Source organism: Leptidea sinapis, chromosome 17 (genome assembly GCF_905404315.1).
Source record: "Leptidea sinapis chromosome 17, ilLepSina1.1, whole genome shotgun sequence".
NCBI classification, from domain to species: domain Eukaryota; kingdom Metazoa; phylum Arthropoda; class Insecta; order Lepidoptera; family Pieridae; genus Leptidea; species Leptidea sinapis.
Genome location: NC_066281.1, coordinates 7,406,113 through 7,426,698, shown reverse-complemented (window position 1 = coordinate 7,426,698; position 20,586 = coordinate 7,406,113). Strand labels below are relative to the sequence as shown.

Below are 20,586 nucleotides of genomic sequence, written 5' to 3'. Positions count from 1 at the left end.
AAGTAAAAAAAAAATACGAATAATTAGGGTGACATAGCCGATATCTTAGAAAAACTACAAGAAAGAAGAGCTGAGCCAAGAATTAAAATATTAAGTCTTGTATCTAGTAGTGCAAGCAATGTAGAAATGGATAAATGGGAGGAGTTAACTTAATCGATTTTAAAAACTCACCTGTGGCCAAACTCCTGTATTTCTCGAACCACACAGTGACACTGACGATAGCGGGGAGGTAAATGAAGCCAAAACCAACTCCTGCGCCAACTCCGATGGTAAATATAAGGGTGGTTACGTTGTTAGCGAATGCTGAAGCTACGATGCACACTGAAGAGAGTAGCGCACCAGCCACTGTTACTGTCTGACAACCCCAGCGGTTGACGAACGAACTAGATATTGGGCCTGAAAACAAGATGGTATTCATTGCAAAAAGCAGTCCGACTAGTGCAGTTATGCCCAATATCGCCCTACCAATATCGTTCATTTATTTAAATTTTTAACGGAAAATCATTTCAATTGTGATTTGGGTATGTTGAAACTTTATTATTATAAAATGACAAAAACAAGTAAAGTTGAAGATTCAGCTGTACCTGTACGGGCTTACAATTTTAAGTATTTTACAATTTACTTAAATTTAAGTACAAATATTAACCCATTCGGATTTTATCGTGTACTACACTCGTCGCATTTTATAAATAACTAAAAGAAAACTAAGAATATACTATATGACATAATATCAGTACTTCAAACTAATTACAATATGACTTCAAAGCATTAATAACATGAAACACTTATTCAAATTTTTACAAACATATTATATAAAATTACAAACAAACAAACCTTTCTTACCGCATACTTATTTACAAGTACCCTTCAATTCACTTACGTTTGTGTATTATTGTTGTCTGTTGAGGGTAAGGTAGTTTTATTACGACATATACAGGAGGTTTGTGTTTCATACTTATCTATTTATTATGTAATTATCAAGATAATATTTTTTTAATTTCACTTTAATATTTTTTATTGTTATCTCCTGTTTTAAAGATGTAGGAAGTTTATTTATTAGAAATGGTACCTTGTAATTTAGTTTATTTCTACCATAGCCATTAAAAAATCTAGGTAAAAGTAGTTTTGACTCCCGAATACTGCGGGTACATACTTTGTTATTATCGTATTTTTTAATCACTCTAAGATTTTCGTTAAAATATTCTTCACTTAATATCGCAAGTTTTATTATTATATTTATAAACTTGGTATTAAGTTATAGCTGATAATAAACGACAGGTATGCAAAAAGTTGACTATATCGCTAACAACACTGTCAATACAATGATAATTTTGAAGTTTTCCAAATGCTAAGCAGCCTTGCGAAGAAACGCGGGAAACGCTATAAGTCCGAAAAAAAAACATAAGCAAATTATTCCAAGTTCATTTGCAAGGCCGGTAATGTTTTAATATGATAGTGACGATAGTTTTCTGTCATTTTGTTAACAATTGTCTGATAACTTACCTGAACTTAAAGTTACTCCAACCAGGATGGACATGATCCATGCCGTCTTGCCTTTTCCTTCGTTGAAGTAGTTTAAGAATTCTGAATAGAATACTCCGAAAGAATACGTCATGCCGTCGGCTAAAAGATGAAAAAAATAACTTTATTCTATATATTTGCAGATCTTGCCTTATACTAGGCATAGCCTGTGCTATGTGTTGACAACGATTGATTTAATAAACATCCACGACTTGGAAACAAAAATCCAATTCATCGTATAAATGTTTACATACATCTAACAGGATTTGAACCCGAGACTTTCGCTTAGTGGGCAGGTTCACTAACCACTAGGCTATTTGGGTCGTCAAGTCGTTAATGTCGTTAATGAATTTAAATTGGAGGTCAAAGTGATATAAATATACAAAAATATTTTTGGCAGACTCACAAGACGTGTTTGTGTAATAGCGCGGTATAATCTGCATTTATGTGCATCAAAACTGTCTGCCCATACAACCATTAACTGAACTATCAAAGAATAGTTACTCCAAATTTTATAAATATATCAAATAGTCACAAGGTTTGCGTAAATATTTTGCTCATCAAATTGATTAGGATTGGCTAAGAAAATACAAAATTTTCAAATAAAAATAAAAATGAGCAATCCATTCCATATTCCTTTATCATTAGTCAGCTGTATAATATCTTCTCATCAGCATTTATAAATAAATTACATGCAAAGGTATTTGTCTTTGTTTAAAGAATGTTGTAATGAATGAGTACAAATAGATAATTATTATTATTGCTGCCTTGATATGCTTCGGATGCGTTCTATTTCTAATTCAAAAATATGTGAAATCATGTTTGGCAAATAATTAATAAAAACTTGGATCAATATATAAGTATCATATCCGGTCCTATTTATTTAATATTCAGAAACTGGAGGGGCCAAGGAAATATAAAGATAAATAAAATAATGGAATTAAAAAGAACCTTGAGATGTTCCGAAAGAGAAATAACCGAGCATATATGATTTCTACGTATGTACCTTTTAGTGTTTCTCACATGAGGGGGCAAACGAACAACAGACTCGCGCGATGGAAAGTGGTGAAGCAACCTGTGGGATTTCTTTGGATTTCAAGGTTCTTTTACACAGGATGCCGGCTAGATTATGGGTACTACAACGGCAGAAATAGGTGCCGTAATGTGAGTAATGTGTAAGCATTACTGTGTTTCGGTCTGAAAGGCACCGTCGCTAGTGCAATTACTGGGCAAATGAGACTTAACGTCTTATGTCTGAAGGTGACGACCGCAGTTGTAGTATGCTCAGAATTTTCGGGGTTTTTCAAGAATCCCGAGCGGCACTGCATTGTAATGAGCAGAGCGTATCAATAACCATCAGCTGAAAGTTCTACTCGTCTCGTCCCTTATTTTCATAAAAAAACCCGCCCATGGACATCCGGAAAACCAGGGATCAAGAGAGCTTGAAGGTCCCTGAGTTGTATCGGTTAGGGAAAACTGCAGCCGGTAATTGGTTCCACAAAGTGTCTGTGTGAGGCAATATGCGTGGTTGTGGAATGCCAAAAATGATGTGGGTAGAATTTCACATTTTGACGTGATGTGAGGTGGTGGAAATTAGCTGCTGATATCAACATCTCTTCTGAGCACTCCCCAAGATATATGCGATAGGAGATACAGAGAGAACCCACATTTCTACGCAACGCCAAAGAATCAAGCCGATCGGAGATGACTTGATCGCTTTTCGTTGTACCTACGTACAAATGGAATGAAGCTGAGCTAGTGAACGTCCACCCATAGGTTTTGGGCCCAAGAGATCAGCTTTGTCTTTTGCATCATGAGCCAGCGCGTCATAGTCTCTGTGCAGTGGCGAAATGGCAGGCTGGCAAAAATTTACTTGCACAGCTTTGGCGATTGACCAGAACGCACGAGTTACCGAGGAAAGGCGTGCGAGTCTATCGCCAATTCCGCCTATGTACTTCAACTTTGCCTCGGCAATAAATATTCTGAGGAATCTGGAGGCGTCATTGTAGTTTTATTTTAGTTCGTTTGTATTTCCATCTTTTGATACTGCATTGACCTAAGCCTTACAGCACCTCCTGTTTTCGGCGAGAGGCTATTTTGCAGGAGCGGTCAAATCACGTGTGACATGCCACCGTTAGGTACCGAGGAGAATTAAGCAACCAGAACTTAAAAATACAATATTTGGTTTAAATGTTCACATTCATATAGTTTTATCCAAAGAAGGATTTTTTAAGCCTTATTGAACGTCAGAATCTACCACCCATAGAACGGGCGCAAAATTTATTAATTAAATAGCCTGAGGGTGTTTGTTCCATTTCCAAGGTGTGGGTAGATATATATTAATTAGAAAGTAATTTCGTTGTAGTAATCTTTACCACGCAAACATTTTTTAAAAGTTCATTTCAATTTCTTAACATAATATGTGTTTGTACATTTTCTGGGATCATTGAAAAGGTATATGCATCACCCAACACAAGACTTAGTAACTCGACGTAACCGAGTAGTAAAAAGATTGTTTGTTCCTGGTTAACATTATGACTATCAAAGTTTCTAGAAAATTCAAATCAAGAATATAAGGGGCAACAGTTAAAATGTTTAGTTCTTTAACTATTTCTCTTAATAAATCTTTAGGAACTAGGTTATAAATAGCGCGTATAACCCGTGAATACTATGAAAATAACTAAACTAGTCGCTCCGTATTTAGGTCAGTTGATAGTCTAATCTTTTTTACCGTAAATGAACCTGAATATACCGTATTCAATATTTTCCTTGTTCAGTATTGGGTTAAAAATAGCTTGACTTAGTCTTTCCATCAATTCTGTATCAATAGCAACCGGCCACAATGGTATGGGAGAACAATACGGAACAAAGGCTCATATACGCGTCAATCCATCCGCTGAAAGGCTTTACATCCAAACGTACATAGAGCATATAAGAGTAGAGTACTTAATACGATCTTTGTGGTTGAGGTGTTTTGCGCTATTTATAACTACGATACAGGATAGGAAAAAGAAAAATTTAAAGAAATAAACATATTGTCTGTTGTCTCTCTATATATTTTTGATAATATAATATTTATACAATGTTTCTTACTAACGAATTATATAGAAATTGTGATGATCACAATTTAACACATAGAAAAGCTAAACGTTTTCTTACTACTACTTCTTAATACGTGAGTGGTGAAATTCAAAATAATTGTGGCCTAAATGAGTTTCCAAGTAATATCAGAACTTGGGAATATAGCGATCGTGCCCAGGTTCTTCAATGATTATAATCATTATAATGCAAATTTAATTTTATTATTATTAATTCTTTATTATACATACTAATTAATGGAGAGCCATTTTTTCCTTCGTTTACACTGCGAAAAAGATTGAACTGAGCGGAATAACACTTAATACCGTAAAATGCAGCGTGTTTCGTAGAACATTTTAGTATATAATTTATGCTCATTACTAATCCAGAATCCATATTTATTTGATTTAGAAATACATCTATGTATTCGCAATACAAATATTTCAGTCAATGACATTTAATTACATATAACAGTTCATACAATGAGTGGGCGCGGAGTACTTAATTTATATATCGAAACAAGGTTTCCCGAGTCAACACTTGTAATCAATATTTTCAAAGAATATTCAGGTTGAATCAAATTAAATTTTCCAACGGGCTTTTCCTTCTTGATAATAAAACACCAAATCGTTATGATTATTACAATCATCACGAAACATTCCGACATGAGTTCGTTCTGATTCAACTGCCAAATTTGGGACAATTTGATCCGAACAAATGAATAAATAGTCGGCATTTTATCAAGCATCCGTTCATTTGATTTGATATGCGAAACGTAAAGAGAGTACTTATCATCCTACTCATTTATGTCACACAATGTCAAGACTCAAGAGCGGTCAGAAAGGCCATTCATAAATAAAGCTTCTGACCTGCGACCGACAAGATATGGATTAGAATTTAGAAACAACTAGTTTAGCCTGGATTTTGTCATTGCTATTTCCCTCCACATAATTTTAATTTTAGAAAATTTTCAATATTTGTACGAAAGCAGCATCAGTTTTAGTTTTATTATGTATATATATATATATTTTTTTTCTGTTCGTATTTTTAACCAACTTCAAAAAAAGAGGAGGTTATCAAGCGTTGTGTATTTTTGTTAACTGCTGTTGATAAAAAAGCTCTTTTGAACTCTAAGATTCGTCCCGAACCACAAAACATTCAAATCTGATGATGGTATCTTTGCTAACTCGGTGAATACGTATACAGAAAGAATCACTTGGAGCAAGTGTCCACTGATGAAGAAGACCATCAGAACAATTCAATTATGTCTTAATGTATATAAATCCAGTGTCCTGATGTTTGTTTCCAGTGAACTTCTGAACTAATACATGGATTTTAATGAGGATTAATTACTTCATGGACTGCAGTTTAGTTCAACTTGACAGATAAGATTTATTTAGATTTGGGACCCATAATTACTTTTATGTCCAATATTTGTTTTGTACGGACATATTTTGTATGAGAGAATTTTTTGACACACGGTTTGATAGTTCTCCTGTGAAACATTTTGATTATAACAACCGGGAGCACATTTTACGAAATAATTCTTGATGTGGTGTAATATTATTGACAAGTTTATTGAAAACAGTATTTTATTTATTATTTACAGAACAACGTCTGTCAGGTCAGATAGTATAACTGTATAAGAAAGTTTACCAAAGCAAGAAGAAGCGAGAAGTCATGAATCGGCTATAACCAACCAAACACGGTACTCAGACTTGCTCACTAACTATAATCGTACTCGCAGAGTACGAATCAGAAATGAGGAGGTTCGTAGGAGAACCAAAGTCACTGACATAACCCAAATGATTGCGAAACTGAAGGGGCAGGGCACATAGCTCGACGGACAGATTGCTTCTGGGGCAATAAAGTCCTCGAATGGCGACCACGTACCGGAAAACGTAGTGTTGGTAGGCCCCTCACAAGATGGACCGACGATCTGGTCAAGATCGCCGTTATACGTTGGATGAGGTCATGGCAGCGCAGGACCGATAGTCGGGGATATCTTTGTGGGAACCCTTTGTCTAGCAGAAGACGTCTTCCGGCTGATGATGAACCAAGCAAATAACGGGTCTTATTTAATAAAATAGTACTATCGTACTGATCTGGTTGTGAAACGGAAAGTAGATAGGTACACAGAACCCCCGTTCTTAATACGACCTCCTTAAGAAGATCTTTGCTGTATTTGGGCATCTTGTAATTGTCATGAGAGATAGATACTTTGTTAAAGTACACTCGAATAAAATAAATCAAATGCTCTTAATGAGTTTCGTTCACAAGTTAGTGAACAAAACTCATTAAGTAATTTGCTCTTAAACAAATGAGTGAAATGTTTAAAATTTTTGAAGTTTTAATTAATTATTTAGAAAACTTAACAATTTTTTTTCTAATATGAATTAAACATCTATTATTTTGAATAGTAAAGATAGTACTTGCATTACAAAACCGCTTGAATTAATCGTATTACCAATAGCTTATATATAGAAGAGAAAGACAGACAATGTATGAAATCTCTGTCAAAATTCCTTTGGTTACGAAGTTGCGGGTATTAGCATATCTAGTATCTACTTAACTAATTGCATTATTTCCTGTTTAAATTTTTCAGAAGAGTTTTTTCAAAATGGGTCCATTGACAATGAAGTTCTGAGATAACAGACATAAAAACGAAAAAATAAAAAGTGTGTCCATAACATCTACAGAAAGCAGTGAAAACTTCAGGATGAGGCTAACAACAATATTTTGTTGATAAAGAAATATAATTTAAATTACCTATGGTTATGGTTTGTGAAGCGGCTTTATTACCTACAGTTTATTGCAGGCCTGTTGCACTCCGAACAATGTGATCTATTGTGATAGTCACTATAAACTATAGCTCACTGCTAAGATTGATTCTTTTCTTTTCATAAATATTATTATACCTTTTGAAGTGAGCTGACGTATTTCAAGTGATTGAAAAATTTTTTCATGACAGTAAGGGACGAGACGAGCAGAACGTTCAGCTGATGATAATTGAAATGCTCTGCCCATTACAATGACTTGCCGCTCAGGATTCTTAAAAAACCCAAAAATTCTGAGCGGCACTATAATTGCGCTCGTCACCTTGAGACATAAGATGTTAACTCTCATTTGCTCAGTAATTTCATTAGCTTCAGACCGAAACACAATGCTTCACGGCAGAAAAAAGCGCCGTACCCATAATCTGCCGGCATCCTGTGCAAAGGAGCCTCACTAAGGAATTAGTGGACTTCTCAAAGAGATGCTACGTTTACGCGTTAAAGGACCACATTCAGAGAGAATGTGTAACGGGGTTTCATCTGTACTATTACAGAATCTACACGCTCTGCAATCTCTGAGAGGTGACCTAAGATTGAGAGGTGTTTGTTTAATCTGTAGTGCCCCGTTAGTGTCGTTATGCGTAAATACGTAAGCCTTTCCATAAATATATAATAGTTATAAGGGATAATTAAGCGGCTAACATACACAGATAAACTTTGTACAGTTTAAATACAGTAACACTGTATTTTTATCTATATATTTTCTTATATGTTAAATAAATGAAAAAATATATTTTTCTCTAATGCATATGCTACTAATCTTGCGCCTCTTCTTCTCAGGTCTGATGCATATATTTCGGAATAGGTGGTACTTTTTGACGTTCAATAAGTGATTTTAAAAACATATTTTGAATGAAAATATTTGAATTTGAATATACGCTCCAAGTCCTAATAGTCTTTTAGATAAATTGTTTTGTTTTCGCACAGGAGTTCATCGCATTATTCCCTACAGTGATTTGCTCATATTTTTAGTAAGAATATTACGGATCTTTCTCTGTCACAAGGACGGAAGGTTCCGCTGTCAGCTGTACCTATCAATAGCCCAGACAAACATTAAACTTATATCAAGCGGACGAAGAGTTTCACAAATTGCACTTGGCGCCATTCCTACATTGTGTAACGCTATCACAGAAATTCAGTTATCTTTATGATCCCACTTAAATTTAATTATACAAGAATATTTAACACAGATTGGTGTGAAAATGTGATAACGCAATGAATCCTCATAATCTGTCATGGTTCCAAATTCAAACGTATTGTTCTTTATAGTTATTGTAGCATTATTTATGGTCAGACAGTAATTTATACATTTTTATATAACTTCTAGCTGACCCAGCAAACGTTGTATTGCTATATCAAGTAATAAAAAAATTTTTGGGGTGTAAAAAGTAGATGCAACCGATTCTCAGACCTACCAAATTTATGGTACTACAATTATTGTAAGTATTGATCCATTGCCATCTTGCAACCCTATAGCGGATTTGTGGATGGAACAGAATAATATAAAAATCGCGATACAAGAGAATAAAGAGAATAATAATAACTTTTATTTCTCACCAACAACCAAAATTACAATAGAAGCGAAAACTTAAAAATACAGGGGATACATAAGTTTTGGTCGTGGATCGCTGGTGCCTGTGGCAGGTAATAAAATACCTGTATTACTGGTCACCAGGATTCCACTCTTACACAGTGACTAAAAAGCTTGAAATTCCAAAGGATAGAGGTAAATGTGTGTGTCTGTGTACAAAAATAGGGGGTTGCTCGTAGAGGGTTGAAAATTTAGGGTTGTATGTATTTTTAATGTTGTGTCATAAAAAAATAAAAACGAAAAATAACGTCCAAAAAAATAAAAATAAAATTTAGGGGTTGACCACCCTTAACATTTAGGGGGATGAAAAATAGACAGTAGGCGATTCTCAGACCTACTGAATATGCATATAAAATTTGGTAAAAATCAGTAAAGCCGTTTCGGAGGAGTAAGATAACTAACATTGTGACACGAGCATTTTATATATAAGTCCCTCACATATCTCCTGCCCGAGTATGCATGCCTGGTAATGGTAGTTTAAACTGAAGCTGCGATCTATGGAGCGTACTTAGACTTTGCTCAGACTTTACTTACGTAATACTTAGCTGAGTGTCATAAAACGCGAACTTGACTGTTGCATTGGGCTGTCTTAGCTTAAGATCTGTATAATTTCAGCTGTAAAATGACTATAAAAACGAAATCATAGATAATGCTAAGCATACACTCAGCTAAGTTTGAGCAAAGTCTAAATACGCTCTCTATGGTAAATGTATGAACTTAAATAGCTTTTGATCCCGACCTCCTCGAAAGCCTCAATCAACCCCTCCCATGGGGGCGTGTACCTATTGTTGCTGAGGAATAAAATATTCAACGCCATTCTTGTGCTTTTTATAGATTAAATTCTTTGTTTATAGATTATATTGGTGTATAAATAACTTCATTAAGAATCTTCTTCGGTAAGAGAGTATTGTGTGGCATACATTTCATATAATAAGTGATTTCATATCCTATTTTGATTAAAAATATTTGATTTCAGTAAATTTTGATTCACTTATTGATTCCCTATGTCGCCTCAAGCCGACTCGAATAAGCATTACATACCCGAGCGAGACAGCTTAATGACATTCAATACAAAGTTCTAGAACGTGTCAAGATATTATGTAAACTGTGTATCATTAGGCCGGGTCCACATGTAACAAATTCGTTAGCCATTGTTCGTTGTGTGTGAGTGTGAAGACGGCCTTACAGCAAACAGAGTAACGACATCAAGACAACAGTCAAATCATTGATAAAGTTATTGTTTTCAAAAATGTACACAATGTGTCTTGATAACCTACGCACAAAATCTACATGCCTTTATATTAAATCATGCTTCGTATTTTTTTTTCTGATTACGAACTTCTAGATAGTGCCATGCAGTGTAAATTGTATATCATTAGGCCGGGTTTACATGTAACAGATTCCATAAAAAATAGTCTCAGTGAGTAAAAAACCTTTTGTTCGCCGTTATTGATTGTGTGTGAACACATCCTTATAGCAAACAGTGTAACGACATCAACACTGTTTTGATAAAGTTATTGTTTTAAAATATGTCTTGATAATCTATGCATAAAATCTACATGCCTTTATATAAAAACATGCCGAGTATATTTTTTCTTTTTACGAAGTTCTAGATAGTGTTAAGCCGTGTGAATTTTATATCATTAGCGGCTCCACATGAAACAAATTTAGTAAAAAATAGTCTCAACGTTTGAAAGAGACAAAAAAAACGTTTCGTTCGCCGTTGTTCGTTGTATGTGAACATGGCCTTATAGCAAACAGAGAAACGACATCAACACTGTTCTGATAAAGTTATTATTCCATAAATGAAATGTCAGTTTACATTATCTTTGTTATCACATCAAGAAACGTTCGCTGCATTAACTTTGTATTAAATATATATTGTGCGGTATTTTATCATCCCAACAAGTTAAATTAGGGTCGCGATGAACGCGAAATGGTAGTTTAAGAAAGGTTAGTTACGTAAGGCCACTAAAGGCCATCTTATAGACTTAATTATAAGGTAAATTGCCTACAAATTCACCAGGTTGTTAACTAAATGCTGTTGCAATAAATATAAACAATATCTAGAGTTTTGACTTAGTATTAAATGTTGTAAAATTGCCTGGGAGATATTATCTTCTATGTAAATATATTGATAGAGGTTTTCATTTGTTTGTATCATAAGTTCGTTTCTAAGTTGACACTAGAATCTTATCTAAAAATTGCAATATCTTCATTTAATATTAAGTTATTGAAGTCTTATGAAACAACGATTTTTATAAGAACTACGTGCACGGTCACGTGTGTACGCAAATGAAGTCGCGGGTATCAGCTAGTAGTAATAAATAACCCAATTGAATTCAAATTATGTCGGTCAATGAAGCGGCTGTTTTTAAACCCGTAGTGTTACTATAATCTACTTCCGATGTAGGAATGTATTTTCGTATACAATATTTTTTTTTAACCATTATAGTATGATTAATGTGAGGTTTTTTTTATATGAGAGGGGGCAAACGGACAAGAGGCTCACGGGATGGGGAGAGGTGAGGCAACCGCCCATGGACATCTGAATGCGTTGCCGGCCTTTAAGGTGGGAGTATGCTTTTTTCTTGAAGGTCCCTAAGTCGTATCTGTTCGGAAAGACCGCTGCCGGTAGTTGATTCCACAAAGTGGCTGTGCGAGGCAAGAAATTTCGAACAAAACGCGCGGTTGTGGAATGCCAGACGTCTACGTGATGCGGATGGAGTACCATCCAAAGTATTGCACGTAATGTCCGGTGGTGGAATTCGGCCGCTGGAATCAACCCGAACAGCTCCTCTGAGTACTCCCCGTGATAAATGCGGTGGAAGATGCAGAGAGAACCCACATCTCTACGCAATGCTGGAGAATCAAGCCGATCGGAGATGACTTGATCGTCGATGATTCGAGCCGCTGAGCCGCCGAGCGAGTGTTACACATTTAAATAAAACACTTCATATCAGTGATTAATCCCCTGAAAAATTAATTTGGAAAAGTCTCGAAACGTCGGGTTAGCTAAAATAATAATAAAAATGTAACTTTTATGCAAAATCTAATGTAGAACACAGATACAATTAAACGTGTTATAATCCTTTAAAAACTGTTTTATTTATCCATTAATTATTGTTCTTCGAGCTGTGTGGTGCCCATTCTCATTATGCAATTTTATTATTTAGTAAAACAATTGGAACGGAAACTTCTTCGTAAGTCCGTCAAGAATTTTCGAGAAATTTCCAAGATTGCATGAAAGCATGGAAAGAGCAATGTTTAGGAGGCTAGTCTACAAAAACTTTTGATATTATAATAGACGAAGTAATAAACTTTCACTGTGTTATCTTGTTTAATATATTAAGAGGCAAACATTTATAGGTACCTAAGTATATTACCTAAACTTTTTAGTCAGGATTTATTAAAATGCAAAATTGACTTAATATTTACTTTCGATGTGGATTTATTCTTTTAAATGTTTTGATGCTGCTATAATTCGTTTAATTTTTTAATTCATGTTTTCTGACTATAAAAAATATTCTATGTGGTCTATTTTCGGGGTTGAAGTAAAATTATAAATAACTGGAAAACTTACTCATATTATGTATACGTGGCACAGACTTATATTATCGTATAGATGAACAAAGCGAAACAGAAAAAGAAAATCTCTTTAAAAATTCGAGTCCCGCATCGTCCATTAATTTTGGCACAAGTTAAATGTGTATAAGAATATTTCTAACGCAGAAAGAGCAAGAAAGAAAAGTTAAACAGCAAGATTGTAACCGATTTTGATTGATAAGTCGTAAGCAGTCAGCCACGCTTGGAAACTCCTTAGTAATTTCAATATTGTTCAAATAGATCACACGTTGACGCACACATTGACAAATCAAAATTTGTGTCGCATTATCGTCTATCGGGCTGTCAGATCGCATTTACGCTAGTATATACTAAATCTTAGTACGACAGTTCGAATTAATTTCAATTATGACAGTGTTTCTTCATAAAAACTTAATTATATAAGAATTATATATCTATTGTGTCACGGTGACGTAACATAAAGAATAGATTAGTATTGTGGTTGCACTGACTTGTTGGAATACGATAAGTGCTTCGATGGGCGTACCAGGCCCGGGGTCAATACAGTACTGATAGCGAGCAAATATCATGAATCATTAATTATATAAATATTTGTTCTGCGATTAGTTAGTACTATATACCAGTATTGAAATGAATAAACACTTCGATCTAAAAAGGATTTATTGTAATCTTTGTTAGTCCACAGGTTTCTTAATGTTCTAGTATATTCCAGTCACCAATTGAAGAAATTTTGAATATTTCTCGCGTATCTACATATTATACATGAGAACTAACTGCAGCCTCCTCGTCAGCACCGGAACAGAGTTAAGGCGCCAACAGTGCCCAGTCAACCAGCCTAACTGCCATATGTAAAGGGAATTACAGACAGAATTAGCAGGATCCTAAAAGAGCTTCAATTAATGCCATTCTCAAGCCTAGCAAAAAGATCCAGCAATTCTCGAGACCCGTAAAGAATAATATTCCACTGCAAGATGCGGGTGTCTATAAACTGGACTGTGACTGTGGCCTGTCTTACATTGGGCAAACCAAACGCAATATCTCAAGCCGAATTAAAAAACTCATTGCGGATATCCCACACAGACGTCACTCTGAATCTCGTAAATATCGTCGCGATAAGTAGTCGTAAGGACTATCGTACATATATTCAATAAAACTTTCGAAAGACATTATAAAAAAGTTAGTTCCTCGACTCAAACTCACCTCGAGTGAGGAAGGTGTTTGAGGTAAGGACAAAAATTACAACTGTGAATATGAAAACCACTCAGTGAGTTTGAGTCGAGTCGAGGAAATCATGAGTTTACGACTTAGAATATGGGTGTAAGTCAGCTGTATGTGAACACATAACAGACCGTGCAAACCACTACATCCACTTCGACCAACCAAAAGTTTTGGTAAAAGAGAATAGATTTCTCCCAACACTGGTACGTGAAGCCATTGAAATTAAAAAACACGCAAATTTCAATCCATAGCATCCAATAATGTCTGAATTAAAACCCAAAATACATAACAAAAAATAAGAGGACCCTGTCAGTAAATTTTGCCAAAAACCATCTGTCTAAAGCAAATACCACCTCCGAGGCAATAAATGCCGCAAAATTTTATAATGACAACAGCTATGACAAATACTATCTTGACTCATTTCAACCGCAGTCCCCCTGAATACGAGATCTGGAAAGCTATTGAAACGTCGGGTTAGGGTTATAAATAAATATGTTACTTTTACGCAGAATCTCATGTAAAAACACAGTTACAATTACACAGTAATTGTAATACTAATAAACACTCGCGTTTATCAAAGAAAATACCCATCTGCTGCGTTTGAAAATATGACATGACGCAATAACGCTGTAGCGTTATGACGTTGGAGAACAAACAAATAAAATGGTGTCAAATGTCAACGAACAACAGGATTTATTTACAAACATGTGAATAGTGGATCATATTGATAAAGTATTTCATTACAGATTAGATTGCTATTATCAAAGTTTAAGTAAATTCTGAGCACCCGTTCACCAAGTGCTAACATTCCATTCATCACGATCACTGACGAACTGAATAAGTCTTTTGAAATTATTATTATAATTATTAAACTCAAATTGTTCGATTATCAGTATTAGTCAATTAAGGATTGATTTAAAATGAAGCAAATATTAAGGTTGGCCGTATATGTCATGATAGATTGTATGTAAATGTAGTCTGAGAAGTAACCAAGAAGTACTACTAGCTCCTTTCCTACCTTCCTCCTTCCTACTTAGTCTTGCTCTACTCCGTGCAAAAAGCAGAAAGAAGCAAGTTGATCTGTTCATTTCTGTGACTCTTCCAAATAATAGAAGACAAAATTGATTAACTACTCTCAATACATCTACAAGGGTTTAGAAGAATCTACAAGTGGCGTTGTTCCACCTCATCCTGTAGCTAGAAGAGATAAAACTCGTTAAGGCCGGAACTTTCTAGAAGGAAGGGGAATAAGAAATATACCCCTTAGTAAAAAATCAATCGCTGGTCGAAGTGGCAGTTGAAGGGCCCAAAAATAAACCAGTAATAATGTCATGTGTTCTGCAATAAGAGGCATTTCGTCCTCGAATGGCGACCACGTACCGTAAGAGTTAGTAATGGTGGTCCCCCTACAAGATGGAGCGACGATCTGGTCAAGATCGCCGTAAATACATTGGATGAGGGCAGCGCAGGACCGATCGTCGTGGATATCTTTTAGGGGAGGCCTTTGGGAAGTAGACGTCTTCTGGCTGATGATGATGAATATCATGTGTTCTAAGGTCAACTAAACCCTATGGTTACTTCACGTAAAGCACAAAGTGATGTGATTATTTACGATTGTCATGCCAGTTTTTCTGATGTATGGTTCGTTATATGAAGAATCGCTTAATTTACTTGTGGTTACATTGTCAGCGCTCAAGACAAGTTGTGCATTGATGAATATTAATTGTAATCGATCTCTGATCGATGAAAGAATGTCAACGCAAATAGTTTGAATGGTGCCAAGAAGACAAATGTGGATTGATATTATGAGACAACATTATAGTGTTACAAATGTAATTTATTTATATTTAGTTCTTCTCAGTGATATAAATATAGAAATGCAAAAAATTCAAGAAACGGTTTCGAGTTCGATATGTCATGGGTCATCATTAAAGTCATCGACTTCATCAAGGTCTGCAATGCTCTTCAACTTCTTTTGGTATTGTACTAGTAGTTGCTCGTTACATTCGCAACTAAAGGTTTTATCTAAATAAAATGTTTTAGTAGGAATAACAGAGAGATTTGTCATACTGAAACATGCAGGGCAAGCCTGTCAGCCATTAGGTTGGCATAGCGTCATCACATTCTGAACGGACGCACGCCAAGAAAGGGAAGATATTAGTAGGAAGAGAGCATGAGTGGCAACTCTGTTACGACAACACACGACATTGTAAGAAAATCTAGACTACATATTTGTTATGTTTTTAAAGTGATAACCCTCACTTCTAGGCTTAATACACAAAATTAATTTTTACTATAACTTTTACTTACTTTTGACAGAAAGAAGTCTGTCCTGACAGCTAGTGTAATAATAAAATGTTGTATCCGAAAAGGAAGGGCCACCTCACCCAAAATCTATTGTAATTTCAAATGTCAGGGTTAATGGTGCGGTGCGATCTGATAGGGCACCTCAGGTCGTCTAGTGATGTGTTACAAGCTACGACATAATTCATATAAGCACGGTATTTGGACTGAATACTTTTTTTCACGCTCGGCAATGTAACGCTCCTTGGGGTTAAGTAGGCTAAAGTAAGTAAACGCGATTTTATCGTAGAAAAAAACCGATTATCACTAGATGGAACATCTGGTCAGTTCATAAAAAGAGCTTTTTTAATCATTTACGCTGTAGATTAACTCTAGTGTATAAAAGATTATTTATTTTATGCTGTGAAGTAAACTGGCGGCCATGCGCCAGCAATTGTGGCATAAATATTTGTTTTAATGTGCCAATGTTGTTGCAAGCCACTGTAAACAATGTTATTCAACATCTAATATTGTTAGAGTTTCATTACTGGTGATTGTGGGCAAAAAATAGAAGATTTATACTGGGTTGCACCATATTAGCAGTTATAGTTAAGGTATAAGTCGAATATAACGTTAACAGTAACGATGACTGTAAAATTACGACGGCAACGTGGGGCGGGTCGTTCCCTTCTCTAAAATATGGTCGGGGGAGGCGATGGCTGGTCCATGCTTCATGCTCGTGAAAGGGCGCTACTTCACTAGCGGCGCTAATCCTCTCACCGGGAAATCTGCTTCATACTTTTTTATTTCATTTATTGTTTAAAATTTAAAGATGTTTTTAATAAGACAGTTAGTAATTGACCTTCGAGTATTTTGTTGCATCACTTTGCATATATTGTAATTGAAATTATTTGTAAATTAATTTGAAAATAAGAATTTTTAATAAATACTATTCTCTTTTGAAAAGAGTAACCTTAGAGGTTCTTGCTCGTTCTTCTCAAATTGAAGCATTATTCTTGTATTATACGAAAATGAATTTTGCTATGAACTTATTATTTAATTTAAAATAAAAAAATTGTTGAGTGGCTTAGTGTTAACAATAATATTTATTATGGAATGCAGTATATAAATAATTCGATAATAAAATAAGTAGGTTATACAATACCATATATGAAAATAATTATAGTAGTAATTATACTGAAATGGATAATTGTAACTAAAGAAACAACTGCAGTAGCATTCCGAATAAGTATCAAGACGTATTGAATGTACTATAACTCATGAATAATGCAATGGTTGACGTCAGTTACACGAGATTATATGCACTTGCTTTCAATGAACTCAATATCAGTGTTTACTCATAGGTTATTAAAGTACATTAATACTTTATATTTATATTGACTTTGTGGTACTGCAAGCGATATATGGCTTACCAAATCAATGGAACATAATATAATATGTGTTTTAATTGTGGACTTCTATACAAGGACTACTTATCTTAATTTGTATTAAGAGGACTCTATAAAGGCATAAAAAGGCATTTATTTTCTCAAAATTGATTCCTTTAGAATTCTTTTTGATGTCATTTCTTATACTACTAGATACTACTACCGCTTCGGAAACAAATGGCGCTCTGAGAGAGAAGAAGTGGCGCAAGAAACTCACCCAGCATTCTTTTTTATGCGCTCTTTTCAATAAAAATATACAATATTGTACAGTCGCTATAAAATAATCACAATCTAGTCCCGAGCTGTCCGATCATTTAGATATTCAGCAGTGGAGTAATAGGATTTACGACAGAGCCATTTTTTTATAAAACATTTAAATTTATTTATAGATAATGCCTGAACAGTGGCTGGGACTTTATTGTAGAAGTGTATACATTTACCCTTAAAGCTATTATGTATCTTATGAAGCCTACTAGAATTAGTTACAAGCAATCCCTTATTTCTAGTGTTATAATAAAGAAAATCACTATTAAGAGCAAAATATATAGGACATAAAAGGAAAATTTTTACTAAAACTTCAAAAATTTAGTTCTATAAAGTGCATATTCTATAAATATTGTTTATCAAAACTAGAAAATATGAGTTAAACAATCCGGGTGGGTTTTTTAACTTACAGTGCTTTTTCATGGTGAAAAATATCTATGAATGGTACTCTGATGGTTTTCAAACTGAGTTGCTGTTTAGCGTACGGAACGCTTAAAATATGGAATAAAAAGAGCCTTGAACCCCTGCTGTCTTATAAGTAAACGCAGTGTAAAGTCACTCCAAGTTTAAAATTATTTATACCTGTCATGTAATTCTGTAGTGACAAAGGTAAGGTAAAGAAATAATTGATTGGAATTACTTTATTTCGTGTTTATTAATAACACAGCTGGTGTTTCTGTGTCCTACAGTAATATAGAGACAGGTAAATAAAAAGATGAGATTTAACAACTATCTAAAAACCAACAATATATTTTGTGTTTTTTTTGCTCTCAACCATTTTTAGTCATTTGAAGTAAATCTGTTACGTACTACTATAAAAAGAGCAATTCCTATATATAAATATGGTTTTCGGAATCCGGTTTATTCGGGACACTGGAAATCATCGAATCTGCGCACGAGACGATTCGCGATAACCCTAGAAAAACAGCTTATTTACATGGCTCCGAAGTGATATGGGCCTATAGTTCTTCAAAAGCATTATATCACTCTTTTTGGAGAACAGCACCACTGTACTTCTGTGTCATGCTTGCGGCGTCTTGCCATCGAGGATGACGGAATTAATTAGTTTCTGGAGGATCTTAAGTACAGGAGTACCACCAGCTCTCAGAAGCTCAGCTGTAATTCCATCATCACCCGGCACCTTGTTGTTTTTAAACTGTTTTAGGGCCATACTAATCTTGTTAATACTAACGTCTGGATATCTTCGGTATACTGTCGGGTTAGGGTTCTTTGGCCTACCGCCACCGGTCTTCAGCTTCATCAGTTGGTATTTATCATTATTTGTTGCTCATATCTATATACATAAAACACGTTTTATGTATCTCAGAAATTGCTCCGACGAATTTGTTGGCGATTTCTCGGCTTAAGGTTACTTTCTTTGTCTTCGCATAAAGCTTCATGTCTTCCATTGTTTTAAGTCAACCTGCTTTACGTGGGAGTAAACCAACTGCCCAGGTACGTTAATGTTTAATACAAACAATTGCCTTTATTCGCCAACTGATTGAAATATTGTTTGACTTAACTCTTAATTTATATTTATACAGTTTTTTCTTATTATTTTTATTATTACTTGTTATGAAATATTTGACAGTATTTATACACGATTCATATATTGAATGCAGTACCTTACAAACTAATTTGTTATGTATATTACAGTCATTGTAAAATACTCTATTTGATTGAGAAGAGTAGTCGTTGACTTTCTTGTACGTTCTTCCCACAAGCTCTACTTTTTCCCCTCATATGGTAGATTAAGTAATAAAGAAATATTTATAGTTATCATTCAAAAGCTTCATTTAAGCCACTAGAAATAAGGGATTGCTTGTAACTAATTCTAGTAGGCTTCATAAGATACATAATAGCTTTAAGGGTCAATGTATACACTTCTATAATAAAGTCCCAGCCACTGTTCAGGCATTATCTAAAAATAAATTTAAATGTTTTATAAAAAAATGGCTCTATCGTAAATCCTATTACTCGACTGCTGAATATCGAAATGATCGGACAGCCTGGGACTAGATTGTGATTATTTTATAGCGATAGAAATGACTGTATAATATTGTATATTTTTATTGAAAAGAGCGCAAAAAAAGAATGCTGGGAGAGTTTCTTGGGCCGCTTCTTCTCTCTCAGAGCGCCATTTGTTTCCGAAGCAGTAGTAGTATCTAGTAGTTATTAGAAATGACATCAAAAAGAATTCTAAAGGAATCAATTTTGAGAAAATAAATGCCTTTTTATGCCTTTTAAGCATAATTGAATAAAGTTTATTTGAATTAAATCACGATAGGTCTGTTTTAACGTCTATGTCATTTGGGTTATTAAACACCCACTTGGCCCACCGCCGACTTTGTGTAAGATGCGATTAAAGTTAGAAATTAGAGAACTGTGCTAGAATATGACCGCTGGGAGTCGTTCAGCGAATATTATAGTTGAATTTTGATCGTCGCTGCACGCCAAACTAGTACAGCGAGTCATTATCGGCAGTGTGAACAGTCAGTGATCAACAACTTTAATCTCACGGGATGTACTCGGTTATTACCTCTGGAGCTGACGTCGATGACGTCCTATCGTCGCTTTGTTACGGTGTGCAAGACAAGTGTCATCATCATCAGCCGGAATACGTCCACTGCTGGACAAAGGCCTCCCCCAAAGATGTACACGACGATTGGTCCTGCGCTACCCTTATCCAACGTATTCCGGAATTCTTGACCAGATCGTCGGTCCATCTTGTGGGGGCCTACCAACACTATGTCTTCTGGTACGT

The 20,586-nt window shown here is 35.0% G+C and overlaps 1 protein-coding gene across 3 annotated transcripts in view; it reads right to left on the bottom strand.

Annotated features, from left to right (window-relative positions):
- The window catches only part of LOC126969228 (monocarboxylate transporter 12), a 65,885-nt gene that overhangs the window by 2,696 nt on the left and 42,603 nt on the right, over positions 1-20,586 (bottom strand). For all 3 annotated transcript variants that reach the window (XM_050814573.1, XM_050814574.1, XM_050814572.1), the window contains exons 3-4: positions 1,504-1,623; positions 172-396 (exon numbers count right to left, since the gene is read on the bottom strand). In XM_050814573.1, coding sequence (XP_050670530.1) covers positions 172-396; positions 1,504-1,623 — 345 coding nt within the window. The remainder of the gene's footprint in view (positions 1-171; positions 397-1,503; positions 1,624-20,586) is intronic.